Here is a 16,195-nt window from a genome sequence, read left to right as displayed (position 1 = left end):
TATCAAATACATGCTCACAGCTTCATAAAGAGGTAATTCATTTTTCAGAGAAATCACTGGAAAGTCATTTAAGTGAACACTGCTTTTTCTAAAGGATACACACATGCAGCTTTTCCCTCAGTGGTCTCTTACCTGCTCACCTGTTTTCAGGAACCTGAATTATTTAATTTACCACATCCCTGATGTAAATTCACCAAGAGAATCAGGAGATACTGGAGGAACCAGACAACCAATATGAAAAGAGCGTGTGGAACCATGTGAACCCAGCTTCTGTAATACCCCAAGCTAAACCATGGACTATTTGAGTTTAATATGAGATTAATAACCTTTGTTTATTAATATTTAAAGAAATGTAATTTAATCTGCATAACTCCTATCTGCTGCATGTTTGGATATAAATACAATGGAGAAAATGAAGGAAAAGAAGAGCTGGAGGTTTTGGCAGCAGCATGGAGACAAGTGGGGTTTACTGTCTGATGGTTTAGGTTTCTACTCTCAGCAGTCCAAGAGCACTCAAAAGCATTTCCATGGATGAAGGTTTTCAAGGCACCTTTCTTATAACCAGTCTGTGAATTGTAAAGTATTTTAGAAGTAGTTTTCTCTAATCCCAGAGCATTAACATGAAGTGCTACCATAAACCATGGAACTCTGGTACACCAAGGACAGTGTCCCAGCTCCCCAGGATATCATAATTTTTATTTACTCATGGGATTTCTGGAGGGTTGCTAATTACTGAACCTGTGAAATTCAAACAGAACACAGTAAAGCCTCACACCTATTGAGAGAATCACTGCAACCTCTTCCAAAAATTTGTGAGGCTCTTAAAATCGTATTTAAGAGCCTAAACCAAATGACTAGCTAACATTAAATCAAGGTCCAGAAAACTTCTGTATTAGGAAAAGAGAAGTTTGAGTTTACCTATTTTTGGATGGGTTATTTTCCTCCTAGGTTGTCTTTTAAGTAAGAATGGAGAAAAGTAACAGTCCTTCTAAAGTTATTTTTGTGTGCTGTGACAAGATATCCTTGTGATTAAGAGATTTTTATGGAAAAACATTTAAAAAGGGACATTTTTCAGTAGATTTGTAAAATGTTTCATACATTCTGGGGGGCTTCCACAGCAAAACAATAGATGGAGTTCATGAGAAAACACCTGAGCTTTTACAGGGACTACTTGTACATGAGATCACTTTTGAATAGTTCCATAAAAATTTGAGCTGCTGAGATAAGTTGTAGATAACCATCCTTATCAGTCACTTCAGGACAGCCTGTCTCAGGAACTGCAGGTGAATCCATTCTTATGCTTCAAACAGGTGTTGCTTTTGAATTTGCTAAAAGAAGCACCTGAGATTTCAGATGGTGAAGGTGGAGTGGGCATTACACAGCCTGGTGAACATGGAGTGGGCATCACACAGCCTGGCAAAGGTGGAGCGAGCACTACACAGCCTGCTAAGGATGGAGCAAGCTTTACACGCTCTGGTAACAGCAAAGTGGGATTTACACAGCCTGGTGCAGATGGAGTGGGCATTACACACTTTACAGAAGGTGCAGGGGGCATTATACACTCTACAGAAGGTGCAGGGTGCATTAGACACTGTTAAAGGTGCAGTGAGCATTACACACTCTATAGAAGGTGCAGGGGGCATTACACACTTCGTTAAAGGTGCAGGGGGCATTACACACTATAGAAGGTGCAGTGGGCATTACACACTTTACAGAAGGTGCAGGGGGCATTACACACTGTTAAAGGTGCAGGGGGCATTATACACTCTATAGAAGGCGCAGGGGGCATTACACACTGTTAAAGGTGCAGGGGGCATTATACACTCTATAGAAGGCGCAGGGGGCATTACACACTGTTAAAGGTGCAGTGGGCATTACACACTCCGTTAAAGGTGCAGGGGGCATTACACACTGTTAAAGGTGCAGTGGGCATTATACACTCTATAAAGGTGCAGGGGGCATTACACACTCTATAGAAGGTGCAGTGGGCCTTACACACTCCGTTAAAGGTGCAGGGGGCCTTACACACTCTGTTAAAGGTGCAGGGGGCATTACACACTCTACAGAAGGTGCAGGGGGCATTACACACTGTTAAAGGTGCAGTGGGCATTACACACTCTACAGAAGGTGCAGTGGGCATTACATGCTCTACAGAAGGTGCAGTGGGCATTACACACTCCGTTAAAGGTGCAGGGGGCAGTACACACTCTACAGAAGGTGCAGTGGGCCTTACACACTCCGTTAAAGGTGCAGGGGGCCTTACACACTCTATAAAGGTGCAGGGGGCATTACACACTCTGTTAAAGGTGCAGGGGGCCTTACACACTCTATAAAGGTGCAGGGGGCATTACACACTCTGTTAAAGGTGCAGGGGGCATTACACACTCTATAAAGGTGCAGGGGGCATTACACACTCTACAAAGGTGCAGTGGGCATTACACACTCTGTTAAAGGTGCAGGGGGCAGTGCCCAGCCCGGTGCTCACCCGGCCATGACGACTCCGTCGCAGGAGTGGACGTCGCACAGGACCCTGCCGGGCTCGTAGCGCAGCTGGCTCACGGCGCCCACGCGGTTCTGCAGAGAGGACACAGGGGTTGGTGCTCCCATTGCTTCACCCACCAAACTTTGCTGCTGGGAAACTCCCAGCTTTGTTCCTGCTGCTGAGAGAAAACACATCTATCCCAAAAACCCCCCAGCACCTTTCAAGTGGCAAAAAGGAGCTGCAATACACACCACCAACTCTCCTCTCCAACTTGCTTGAGCCAGGTTGCCATTTTTCCACAGCACCTGGGTCCCTTTAAGGAAATTCCCTCCTACCTTCCAGTTGGTTTTCAACATGTGTTCTCTGGCTCTGCAGTTTTTGAGGGCAAGCTTCCAGCAGGAATGGTCGGAGATGCTCGTATCCAACAGGTATCCCTCCTCCTGGCACAGCCGGTACCACAACACTTCGTCTTCTGCAAGGATTTTCCATGTCCTGCTGACCTAGAAATCAAGGTTTTTATATGGATCTCTCATAAATTTTTAAGTAAAAATTGGATTTAATATAAAACATTAAATAGCATCTGAAATATAAATATATAAATCAATACAGGCCTGCACTGAGACGAAATTCTTACTTAAACAAATATATTTGTTCACTCTTTATACAACTGAGTGAATAAAAACCCCAAACCTTTAACAAAAGGCTTGTTTTCTGTGGGTTCTTTGGAAAGTAACTGAGTTTATACTCATAACATGGACACCAGCTTAGTGGCCACACTGTCAACCTCCAATATCAGGGTACTGGAAAATTTTGAAGGGAAAAGCAGCAAGCAAACAATTAGGATGGAACTGTGAGCTTAGAGCAAAAAGATGAATTTATTTTCATATTTGTAGCTAAGAAACCCTCTCAGATCACAGCACCATATCTCTGAAGTCCCACTGACAATGCCCGATTAGGGCTATGACATTAGTGATTTATAACCTATTGTATTACAGTATGCATAAATAGGAATGAATTATTAAGTTTTTCAAGCAGCCTCAAGTTGCTGCCCATTCCAGAGAGAACAGCTTCATCACAATCAATTGTGGGCTCAGAATTAAAGATTCAAGAGGTAAGAGCCAACTTAAGTAGCTTTTTTTTTTTTTCCCTCTGTAATTCTTAATTTAAAAAAACAGACGTAACCAATGAAAGCCATGACTGGTGAAAGCAGCAATCAATTGTGCTCTGTTTCTAAAAAGATTAAAACAACCTTCTGAGACTGACATCATTTTTAGTAAGTTACAATTAAGCATCTAATGTTTGTTTTGGTCCCCAGATTATGCCAAGAATCCAAGCCTCCCATGGACACAAACTCTCCCAGGACCTTTATATTTATTTGCCATTTCTTCCATAGTCACACACACACATAAAATGTTTAATATGATGAAAAAAGGGGTGATCTGAGTCACCTGCAAGTGTTTTTAAGATTTGAGACCTACAGAGAAGAGCAGTGCTCAAATAGGAATATCCAAATGCAGCAGAATGTATGTTCTTAATCACCCAGAGACCTCGATGCAAATTGGCAGGGAGAAGACAATCCCCTTCCATCCTCTGACAAAGGAAACAACCTGCACAGGGCAAAAACAATGCCCTGAAATGACAGAACCAGCACTGAGGCTTCTCCAGCAATACACATCACCCTGGCACCCAAAAGCAGTGCTGAGTGCTCCTGTCCCTAGAGGGACACACTCAGCAATATCAAAAGCACCAAAAAGAGGCAATCCCAAATTCAAACCATTAGGAATTTGCTCTCAATTTGATTTGAAAGTAGGATAAATATCTGTATTATTGCTCCAAGAATAAAAAAAGAAACCTAAACCAGCTTTCTGCTGACACACCAAAAGAGCAGCTGTGGAGCAGGAGAGGAGCTCCCCAGGCAGAACCTCTGCCCCCTCCCCAAACAGCAGCACATTTTCCTGACAGGGACAGGCTGAGCACACGCACAGGGAAGCACAGCCAAACCAGGCCAGCTTTTGCCTGACTTTCCAAAATAAAAATCAAAAATAAACACACACCTTTGAGTCTGCCAAAACAGACAATATTGCACAGACCTTTCAAGTTTCAAGGTCTTAAAAGCATTTTATAAAGACAGTAAAACAAAAGAAAAGGGGGGGGGGGGGGAGCTACATAAAATCTCGACTGCCTTTTCAGCTTTCAGGGGGAATAAAGATCCTATCCTATCCTGATTTTTTTTCAATCAAATTACAGCGAACCCTGCTGCTTTACAAGCCTGGATTTCCAAAGGGTCCCTAACCCAGCCTTTTCTTACAGCCCCAAACTCGCATGCCAACCCCTTGTAAAACCCCACTGAGCGAGGCTCAGCTGCACAAAATCACTAATAAAGAGTCTCAAGCATTTCACTTTACAGCACCACTGTGGGCTGCAGCATTAAAACCAGCCGTTGGCTTCAAGTCAGCTTTATTAGATCTGCTTGACTTGGAGTTTCAGGTGAGGCCCCCAAAGCCAGGGCGTTACGGCTTTATTCACGTGCACCCAAACGCTGGGTGTTGGAGAGGAGCTGAGATGTGCAAAGCTCTTGTTAAAACTCTTTCCAAATCTAAACTACACAGAAACTCCAGCAAGGATCAATGACAACATCTTACAGACTTGTTTATAGATCTGGAGTCCTGACTTCAATTTTGTCTTCAGTGTTCCTATTATCTTTTTACAACTGTTCTCAGCAAAGAAAGTTTGGGTTCCCCTGAGCTCCACATAGGGACAGTTTTATATTTTATAGTTCAGCAAGTAATAATGTTCTGAAGGACTTCAAAGGCTTTTGCTGACATAGGCTTTGCTATTTGGTTTTGTCCCTGGGGGTATTTTTTCCCCTAAAAAACCCCACCTCTTCCATCAAATTCAAAATTTCTTCTAATCCCATCTAAATCAACTGGCTCAAATCCTAATGAAGGTTTATTCATCCCTCTGCATCTGATAATGGTTTTTATTTCACTAGGTTTATTTTCTTCCCCAGACACACAAAGGCAGAGTCAAGGCTCATTTGCTGAGACCAGGGGCCTCAATTAGAGCTAGCTGGACTTTGAGCTCAGTACAGCAAACAGTGCCAAGGAGTGTTTAATCCAAACCCATTCTGATGGAAGCTGCTCATCCTTTCTGCTCACAGCCCTGAGCACAAAATGGGTTGGGCTGGAAAGGACCTTAAAGACCACCCAGTGCCACCCCCTGCCATGGCAGGGACACCTTCCACTGTCCCAGGCTGCTCCAAGCCCCAGTGTCCAACCTGGCTTTGGACACTGCCAGGGATCCAGGGGCAGCCACAGCTGCTCTGGGAATTCCAGCCCAGCCCCTCCCCACCCTCCCAGGCAACAATTCCTTCCCAATATCCCATCCAGCCCTGCCCTCTGGCACTGGGAAGCCATTCCCTGGGTCCTGTCCCTCCAGCCCTTGTCCCCAGTCCCTCTCCAGCTCTCCTGGAGCCCCTTTGGGCCCTGGAAGGGGCTCTGAGCTCTCCCTGGAACCTTCTCCTCTCCAGGTGAGCACCCCCAGCTCTCCCAGCCTGGCTCCAGAGCAGAAGGGCTCCAGCCCTTGGAGCAGCTCCTCCTCTGGTCTCACTCCAGCAGTTCCAGGTCCTTCCTGTGCTGGGGATCCCAGAGCTGCAGGTGGGGGTCCCACCTGAGTGAGGGAGAGGGGCAGAATCTCCCCTGCTGGGGGATCAGCCCAAGGCAGGGATATCCTTATCCATCCATTTCTCTGCTCTCTCTGTGAATCACAAGGAGGATGGATGACTGCTTCTACCCATGAACAACCTTGATGCAAAACCATGCTCAAAAAAATACATTCAAGTTTCTTTTGTAAATGTATAAACATTAAAGCCTCAACAGTTTGACAATCCCAGAAGCCCTGGAGGCAAGCAGATGAAACTCTTGATTTATGCACGACAATTCACTCCTAAATTCCTAGAAACAGTCTCCCTTGCCCCAGATACATACACAATTCCTGTGTTGGTAAACACTTCTAAACCTTCTCTAAGATGAAAACCTAACAGGTCATGGGAATTTCCCACTGATCTGTTCAGAAACAGAACTGCCAAAATTCAGTGCTGCTGGATTCAGACACATCCCCTTATCCCAAAGCTGACACCATAAAGGCCAGGTCCCCAGGCCATGGGTAAAATTAATGTACCTACAGCATCAGCCCCAAATAACCCAAGGACACTTCAGGTTGTCACACTTGTGTCCCAAGGGATGGTTTTTCCTTTCCCTCTACATCCCAACCAGGAGGAGGGAGTGACTGTTCCCAAACCGGCTCATGCTCACAGGAGAGTCACTCATGGCACAGATATTTCTGCCAGTGGTCTGAACACAATCAAAAGGTGCTCACAGGGGAAAATTCTGCATCACTCTGGTCTGTTCTGTGCTACATGAAGCCCTGGATTTCCTCCTTGAATTCCAAATGTGGGATATCAGCGGGGACTGGTCTGGTGAGTGCTACTGAATGTCAGCCCCCTACTGCAGACCCACCAGAGCTCAGGCACTGAGGACACTGCTATTTACAGGCTTTTGTAATTCCAGTGCCACACAGACAGGTTGTGTTTTATAGGCCAAATTCCAAAAATCAAAGAAAAGCTGTGGGGGAGTGAGGGAGAGGGAAATATCAAGGTGAAATTAAAGTTCTCCAGACAGTCTGTGGTGTGATTAAATCTCAGAGAGGCTCTGCAGTCAGGCTCCTTTGCTGTTAGCTGGTTACCAATTTGGCATAAAGAACTAAGCAAACAGGTTTTCTCCAAAGGCACTCACATGGATCATGATGCCAATTCCACCAACTGGCCCAATTTCACTGAAATCCCAAGGCACCTTAATAAAAAAACCCTTTCTAGGATAACGCCATAAAGCAGCAGGGTTTTCCATGGAACAGAAGAGGGCTCCCCCCCTTCAAAAACAAAACCACCAAGAGAAAAATGAAAATGCTATTTATTTTTATGGCTCTGCTTTTTATTTGAACACTTAAAAAGAAGCCAGCTCTGCACTGCATATTCATCTGATTGGGAAAGCCCTGTAAAACACTGGGCACTTGCTCAGCTACCTGTCAGCTGCCACAAAGGCACAATGACTTGGGAAGAGGAGAATGAGAAATGTGGAAAATTGTGTCAGTGTTAGAACACATCTTATGAGAACAGGTTCAAGCTAAAAAGCAAAGCGAAGCAGAGAGAAATCCAGTGCAGCCCCAAGCACAGGGAAAAGGAGCAGCCCTCCACCAGCCAATCTTTTCATTATGCCATGAGGTAAACTGATCATGCCTAAAGAGGGAGGAAAAAGAGAGTGAAAGAATAAATTTAAACTAATCCACCTCAAAAATGCAACCCTGTGCCATGTCATGGGCTGTGACCTTTACTGATGGCAGTACCTCAAGGGACAGAAACGTGAGCATATCTGAAAGCTTCAGTGTCCTGGACAGCATCGAAAAATAATCCTAGAGAATTTTTTCCTCTGCAACAGCAGCCCTGCACGGGGAATTAATTCTCTTTTAACAGTCCCCGTTCCTAAAAGGCATTAGCAAGTCAAAGATTTAAGCAATAGCCACTTGTAGCTATTTAACACCACAACACACTCACACTGAACATTAAATGCCCAATTTCCTTTCGAAGCCTGGGCCATTCGCAGAATATTTCTGTTTAGTTTACCATCCTCAACAGACCCTGTCTGTCACTTCTCACTTTTCACACATTAACATTTTCCTCTTCCACTCAAACCATGCCTTACACTGTTGGTAACACAAAGAATGGCTTTGGTTAGATTTTTGTGAAGTTGCAAGATGTGCTTGGTATGTAAGAGTTAATGAACACCAACCTGGAACCCAAAACAGTGGCCATGGGACAAGCTGGAATTATAGCCACAATATTCTGCTTGACTTCACAGGGTAATCAGCACTTGCCAATTAAGTTTGCTTTGAAGACTCATTCAGAGAGGGGGTTCATCATTCAGTGTGTGAAGAAAGGAAATAAAAGGCCCAACAGTGTGGGCTGAACAACCCCAAGCAGAATGCAGTGTGAGTGTTTCAGTAAAGCTATTGAAGAGACAGGCAGTTTACAACTATACATAAATTACAGACCATGCCTGAGTACTGACTGCTGAGAGCATTATCTGAAAGTATCAGAAAATAAAAATATAAACCCCTTGCAGGGCTGGGGGGGAAGGAAATCAGGGTCATTCAAGAATTTAGCCTCACGTGAAAATACTGTAGACAAAAAGTTACTACTCCAGTGTCTGTGGTTCAAATCTTACACTGGAAAGTGGGAGGAGCAGCTCTTGCCATGCCCTTAGCACTGCCAAGTGCTGAGTTCTAAATACTGCAGCAAGACACTCACTTGAATCAAAAATGCTTCTAAACACACTCACTTGAATCAAAATATCTTTGCACTATTTATTTTTAATTTTAAGGCTTCGCTTCTGCCCAAGCCACAGATGTTTTATTTAACTCTGCTCAAGTGCAGCTGTAAACCCAGCTCATGTACCATTACTTTTTCAATATTCAGCTTTGGAACTGTTTCCTGTAAGTGAAAGCACAACCAGCTGAGTTCCTTGGGCTACCACCCCCCTGCCCTACATCGAGGTGCCTGCTTTTTCACCATTTCTGCCAATTTTTAGCGGTATCAGAGCAGCAAACTGCCAGCAGCGCTTACCTGAGCACACCTTCCCAGCTCAGCCTTGCCCAGGTACCGGAATATCTTCAGTGCCAGCTCGTAAGGCAGCTGGACATCAAAGAAAGGAACCTCATTGATTTCATTCTGGAAAGGAAAAAGGAGAAAATAATTTGTGAGGCTTCTTTAACAGAGTCTGACAGCAGGAGAAATTACCATGGTGTGGGGAAGGGATGGTGAGTCCTCAGTGCCATCACAGCTCCATGAAAACATCAGGAGCTATTCTGCCTCTCCCCCCTTTCATGGCCCTTCAAAGGGCAGAGAAAGGCAAGACACCAGTTCTAGTAAAACAGTTTGGCGAAGGTTTCAGCGCCAAAAAGACCCAATAAATAAGCACTTTGAAGACATATGCCCATTATGAATTTCACTTACAAGATTTCAAACCCACATGATGGAAAAATGAACAAGCATTTTAAATAAAACTTAACAGAGATGATGTTAGTTTCTTTCATTAGTAACATAAAAATGTCTTTTTAATATGAAACGTTCCTCCTTTAATTGATTGAGCATCTCAAAAATTTAAAGCCAAATCCATCAATTTAAGCTAACAGCTAAATGCAGCACACAGATTTTTCCTAGATGTATTTTGTTTGGTTTAACTACATAATTATTACATCTTCTTTTTGCAGTTATCACAAGAAGATTTGTCTTCTCTCTTATACTGTCTGGACATTCAAAATTTTTATACTATGTAAAAGAAAATGAGTAAAATCAGCTGATTCTGACCATTTCTATGCATTAGTTTTGCTCTCTGATGTTTTCTCTGGTTTCTGTCTCCCCCCCAAGTGCTCCTGATCATTGTCTATCAATCCTCATGCACAAAATTGGCTGCTCAGTTAAAACCCAGCTCCACTGTTTGCCTTCAGAACCTCAGGCAGATCTCAAAGCAGGATCATCTCCTGCCTTTTGGCACTTCCCTAATCCTCACACCCTTGTTTCTTTGTTGGTCTCTTCTACAACTACTCCTTCTCATTCAAATCTGGGCCCTTTGCAGCACCAAAGTAGAATAGAAAGGATATTCTGGGTTTATTTAAAGCAGAGTCACTCAGGAAAATCACTACATAATGTGGTGGTGTGGTTTTTAATGCAAAAGATATTCTACACTAGACAAGTGTTTAGACAACACAAATACGAGCAATGTTCCCACCAGGTCTTTTTAGCAACAAAACATCACTTTATACACACTTGAACCTCCCACTTGTTCTAAAGTTACTTAAAGCAGGACCTGCAGCCAACCTTGCTGCTCCCCTCCCTCCGTACCCCCAGTCTCCCTGCACAAACAGCTCCTTTTCCCTCCCCTGTGCGCCAGGGCCGCTGGCTCCACTCCCCGCTGCGGATCTGCAGGAAGACTGTTTTGCTTTCGTGTGCTTTAAATCCCATCCATTTCCAACGGGGACACCGAAGGAAAACACAAAGGGAACATCTCCATGGCCACATGCAGGCAGGCTCCAAGCTGCCCAGATGTGATCCCGCTCGGATCCAGGAGCCACGGAACTGTTCTGGAGCCACAGGCTGCCCAAACAAATAAGAGGAGCCATTGGGCAAGGATTATTAGCTCCAGGCTTATGAGCTCAGGCACGGACCCACTGTGGATGTGCTCCTTCCAAATTGGACTTGACTCACGTCCAAGCAGCAGATCCTGGGCTGTCTGGATGCACACAGAGGTCTCACTGGAAGGACTGAGGGCCTGCAGACACAGCAGTGCTGACACAACACTCAACACCAACGGTGTTTTAAGGAAAGGTGGGGAAAAGAGCAAACAACAGCTATGCAGGCTTTTTATCAACTGATCTGCAAGATCAAGCAGTTTATACCCTGCTTCAAATAAACCCAGAACTGCCTTTTTTTTCGACTTTCTTGCTACAAAGGGTCCAGGTTTAAATGAGGAGTAGCTGTAGAAGAGACCTACAAAGAAACAAAGGAATGGAGGTTAGGGAAGTGCCCAGAGGCAGGGGATGATCCCGCCTTGGGATCTGCCTGAGGTTCTGAAGGCAAACAGTGGACATAAGAACACAGCACAAACTCATACTGATTCCATTCTAATGCAATCCTAACATTAGGGACAGATCCAGGTGTTCCCACAGCCCAAAAATCCCAGCAGCTTGTCCTCAGCACAAGGAAGCAGGGATGTTAAGTCAGCACCAGCTTGTCTAAAAGTCCACTGGAATGAATCCAAAACTCAAATACAACCAGCCCCTCTGAGACAGATTCGGGCTCCTGTGTGCTAATGGAGCACTAATTCTGTAAATGGATTAATTTGTGCCTTGCAGACAGAAATTTAATCTGTTCCTTTTAATTTTTTAAAGCAAAGAGTAATTAGTCATAGTGAGGTTAGTGAGAAATAAGAAAATGGGCTTCCCCTCTAGTTTTCCTATACTGTAAATAAAATCTCCATGGCATTGAGGATTTACCAAAATAACTTCTATCTGGTTCAGAACTGTATTTAAGACTATTTCCAAATTAACTCCTTTATTTAAAGAATTAAAGCTTGTTTTCTTACTACGCTGCTGTGTCACAAGGCAGGATATCCTTAATTACTGCACTTGCATCAAACTGCCTGAGTAAACAACAAAAATCTTAAAGAGGAAAAAAAATATTATTTCATAGAGCCACGGAATATCTCGAGTTGGAAGCGACCCTCGCGGATCATCGAGTCCAGCTCCTGGCCCTGCACATGACACCCCAACAATCCCAAACCCTGTGCCATTACACAGGACCAGCAGATTTTGAAGGGTTAAAACTTTATAAGAGGATATATATCCAGAAGCTGAGGTTATAAACAAGCACAGAGGAACCCAAATTCAACGTTGCCTTTGCTCGCCGCCTCCCAGCGACCCCTCAGCCGAGCCCCCCTGCGTGCTCCGGTACCGGCCCCACCGCGGCCGCCCGCCCCGCCTGGGGCCGGCCTGTCCCGGGCACAGCCCCAGAGCCGTCCCCGGCCCCGCGCAGCCCTACCAGGTCTCGGATCAGCTGCCCCAGCAGATCGTCCCTATCGCTGGCTCCGTCCCCCGCGGGCTCCCCGGCGGGCCGGGAGGGCGCGGGGCTGCGACGGGCCGGAGCGCCGCCGGCCAGCAGCCCGCGGGCCAGCGCCAGGTACCCGGGCTCGGCCGGGGGTTCCCGCGGGGGCTCTCCCGGCCTCTCCGGGGGCTCCTGAGGGGGCTCCTCCCGCCGCCGCCGCTTCGCCCCCCCGGCCCGCTCCTCCCGCCGGCGGGGCCACTCCCGCTCCGCGGGCACCGCGGCCATGGCGGCGGGGCCGGCCCGGCGCGGCACGGAAACCGCGCCCCGCGCCCGCGCGTTCCGCCGCCACAAGGTTCCGCCGCCGCCGGGACCGGGGCCGGGGCTGGGGCCGGGGCCGGGGCCGCGGCCGTCATTTTGTGGTCCCCACACGAGGACCGCGATGGCGGTCGAAGGGCCCGGCCTGGCTCTGGAGAGCCGCGGGCGGCCGAGCGAGGCCGCGGCGACGGCAGGGTGGGTCTAGGGTCTGGGTTCTGCTGGGAGCCCTCAGCCCCCTCAGCCGTGGCCAGGGTGAGGGCAGGGTCCCGCTGGGCACCCACAGCCCCGCTGGGAGCCCTCAGCCCCCTCACAGCCATGGCCGGTCCGGCGGGGAGAAGCCGCTCCCACGGGAGGGTTGTTGCCCATGGAAGTGGCCGCTCTGGGTGGCCGATGTACCCCGCTTAGACCTTTTTTTCCTTTCTCTTGGCCAAATCTGAAGCCGTGCTGGTGGGCAGGGGTGGCCCCACCGCTGCCGTGCCCACCACACCCGCTGGGAAGGTGTTTTGCTGCTTGAATCCCACCCACGTCCTGCAGCCACCACAGGCCGAGAGCTGCCACTTTGGTGGCGTTTTGGGGAGGACATGAAGTTGGCTCAACTCCTCTCCAGTATCAACACACCTTGGTGCTCAAAGGCTGCGTTTCAAATGATGCTGAACCGCGGCTGTGCAGATTCTTCAGCTTCAGCCAGTCCAATTGCCCAGGGGAGCAGGGAGGCCATGAGTATTCAAGTCTTCAGCATGATTCCTGTGGAGCCCTCGAGGAAATAAAATAGGTAAGTGATGTGTTGGTGTAAGCCAAACAGCCGGTCCTTCTAAAACAGCTTGTAAAACACAGCCCTTGCTCTCAGCAGCAGCTTGTGCAGTTGTACCCCTGCCCTGGTGTCCACCTCTACCTTCCTCACTGGCCACTTGCTGGTTTCTCTCCTCTGCAGCTTGTTGCTGCCTGTGCTGTTTATAAAACCCAACTTAATGAACATGAACGGGTGTCCAGGGAGAACTCAAACTACCTCGTTTAGGGGAGGAGGTCCTGTATGTAGAAACCCTGCAAAAGACAGGTGGGTGAGGGCTGGCCATATCTTGGCCGTGTGTGCTGGGACCCCAAACCCCCCTGTCGTGGGCTGATCTCCCAGTGTGGGCATCAGGGGAGGGGGGGATTCTGCCCCTCTGCCCCGCTCAGGTGAGACCCCACCTGCAGAGCTGCCCCAGCCCTGAGGTCCCCAACATCAGAATTACATGGAGCTGCTGGAGTGAGACCAGAGGAGGAGATGCTCTGAGGGCTGGAGCCCCTCTGCTCTGGAGCCAGGCTGGGAGAGCTGGGGGTGCTCACCTGGAGAAGAGAAGGCTCCAGGGAGAGCTCAGAGCCCCTTGCAGGGCCTAAAGGGGCTCCAGGAGAGCTGGAGAGGGACTGGGGACAAGGCATGGAGGGACAGGACCCAGGGAATGGCTTCCCAGTGCCAGAGGGCAGGGCTGGATGGGATATTGTGAAGGAATTGTTCCCTGGGAGGGTGGGGAGGGGCTGGGGTGGAATTCCCAGAGCAGCTGTGGCTGCCCCTGGATCCCTGGCAGTGTCCAAAGCCAGGCTGGCCAGGGCTTGGAGCAGCCTGGGACAGTGGAAGGTGTCCCTGCCCATGGCAGGGGGTGGGATGGGATGATGTTTAAGGTCCCTTCCAGGCCAGACCAGTCTGTGACTATGATTTGTTTTCCCTGTAAAGCAATCACTTGGAGGGACTTAGATGAGGGGTTTCCCTGGGGTGCACATGCTGGTGAGCCCTGCCAAGGGAGGGATTGCAGAGCAGGAGCTGGCCCTGCAGCGGGATGTGGGGCTGCTCCAGGGAGGGTGGATGGGCTGGGAAGAAAGAGGAGGGTCTCCCTGGACCCCTTTGAAATACCGGGATGATTTGCCAGGAGGTTCCCAGCAGCTTCTCTGCAATGCAGGGGGGGAAACAGGGCAGTTTGGGGTGATTCCTGCCCCACAGGGAGCCCCCCGTGTCCACCTAGGGCTGGCGTGTGGTGGGGAGCCCTGCCCGGGGGTGCCAGCCCTGCTCCTGTGCCCTGGCAGCTGGGGAGGGCCCGTGTGCCCCGGGTCAGTGCCGGGGGCTGTGCGCTCCTGCCTCGGCCACCCGAAATGTGATCCGAATCCGTAATGCTGAGGGTGATGAAATCGGCTCCGGCTCTGTGTAATCCCCTCACTGCCCCCCTGCATCTCCTCGCTGTCCCCTCCTCCAGCCCACAGTCATCTGCAGCCTCGAACTGTCCCTCTATCCCCACACTGTCCCCTCTGTCCCTCAGTCCCCTCTGTCCCCACACTGTCCCTCTATCCCCACACTGTCCCCTCCATCCCCATGCTATCCCCTCTATCCCACACTGGCCCACCTTCCTCACACTTCCCCTCTATCCCCAAAGTGTCCCTCTATCCACATGCTGTCCCCTCTATTCCACGCTGTCCTCTCTATCCTCAAACTGTCCCTCCATCCCCACACTGTCCCCTCTGTCCCACCTTCCCCCACTGTCCCCTCTATCCCATATTGTCCCCTCCATCCCCATGCTCTCCCCCCATTCCTATGCTGTCCCATCGTACTCCCAGCCTGGCTTCCAGAATGTCCCACCACATCGTCCCACCACTGTTCCCTCCACTCCCTGTCCCACACTGTCATTACATCCCCACAGCGGTCCTGCAGCCCCGTGCGGCCCCCTCCATCCCCACACTGGCCGTCCATCCATCCGTCCATCCATCCGTCCGTCCGTCCATCCATCCATCCATCCATCCATTCCCACGCTGTCCCGTTGAACTCCCACCCCATCCCTGGATACCAGAATGTCCCAACGCAAGCACTGTTCCCCCCACTCCCCCCAAGTCCTTCCATCCCCACACCGTCATCTGCATCCCTGTGCTGTCCCTCCATCCCCACACTGTCCTCTCCATGCCCGCCCTACCCCCCATCCCTCTGCCGTCGCACTGAACTCCCACACCACCGCTGGACACCAGAAAGTCCCACCACACCACCGCTGTCCCCTCCCCCCCCCCCCCCCCCCCGCCCCCCATCCCCGCGCCGTCTCCTCGCTCCCCCCTCTCCGCCCGCGGCCGAGCACCGCCCCGCGGGGGATGATGTAACCCCCCGTCCCCCCCGTGTCCCGCCCGCGTCCCGCCCGCCGCACACTCGGCGGGCTCGGCGGCGAGCGGACGCAGCCATGTGCCCGTGCGCGCTGCGCGGCCCCCCCGCGCCCTGCAGCCCCTGCGGCCCCGGCCGCGCCGCCCGGCCCGAGGCCGCCGCCCGCCGGGTCGCCGCCCGCCTGCGCCGCCTGGGCGATGAGCTGGAGCAGCGGCGCAAGGCGCGGGGCCGCGGCCCCTCGGCCGCCCGCCGCCTGGCCGCCGTGGCGGGGCTGCTCTGCGCGCTCACGCCCGCGGCCGCGCTGGCCTGGCTGATCCGCAGGAGGAGCCTCTAGGGAGAGGGGCGCTGGACGGAGCGGGGAGCAGGCGGGACGCGCAACAGGTGGGCGCGGGACGGGACGGCCGACGGGGCTCGGCTCGGTGCGGCGGGGGGTCGGGACGGGCGGCGGCAGCGGGCGCGGGGGGCTCGGCTCGGTCCGGCCCGGCGGAGCGCGCTGTCCGCGGTACCCGCGCCGCGCCGGGCTGCGGGGGCTGATCGCGGCAGCGCACCGAGCCACGGGCTGCTCGTACGGGCGCTGCCGGGTCGCACCCATCCCTCTTCCTTATCCTATACCTCTTCATCTCCTTTCCCTCTCTCC

General features: G+C 50.3%; 1 protein-coding gene across 1 annotated transcript in view; it reads right to left on the bottom strand.

Moving 5' to 3' along the window:
• Positions 1-12,422, bottom strand: part of FBXW8 (F-box and WD repeat domain containing 8) — a 52,861-nt gene extending 40,439 nt beyond the window's left edge. The window contains exons 1-4 of the mRNA XM_048322657.1: positions 12,132-12,422; positions 9,159-9,263; positions 2,818-2,982; positions 2,486-2,574 (exon numbers count right to left, since the gene is read on the bottom strand). Of these exons, the coding sequence (XP_048178614.1) occupies positions 2,486-2,574; positions 2,818-2,982; positions 9,159-9,263; positions 12,132-12,419 (647 nt within the window). The 5' untranslated portion in view covers positions 12,420-12,422. The remainder of the gene's footprint in view (positions 1-2,485; positions 2,575-2,817; positions 2,983-9,158; positions 9,264-12,131) is intronic.
• Between the last annotated feature and the right edge of the window lie 3,773 nt (positions 12,423-16,195).

The sequence above is a fragment of the Corvus hawaiiensis genome, chromosome 18 (assembly GCF_020740725.1).
Source record: "Corvus hawaiiensis isolate bCorHaw1 chromosome 18, bCorHaw1.pri.cur, whole genome shotgun sequence".
In the NCBI taxonomy this organism is placed as follows: Eukaryota; Metazoa; Chordata; class Aves; order Passeriformes; family Corvidae; genus Corvus; species Corvus hawaiiensis.
The sequence above is the reverse complement of the archived record's forward strand: the minus strand, read 5'-3'. Positions and strand labels throughout refer to the sequence as shown.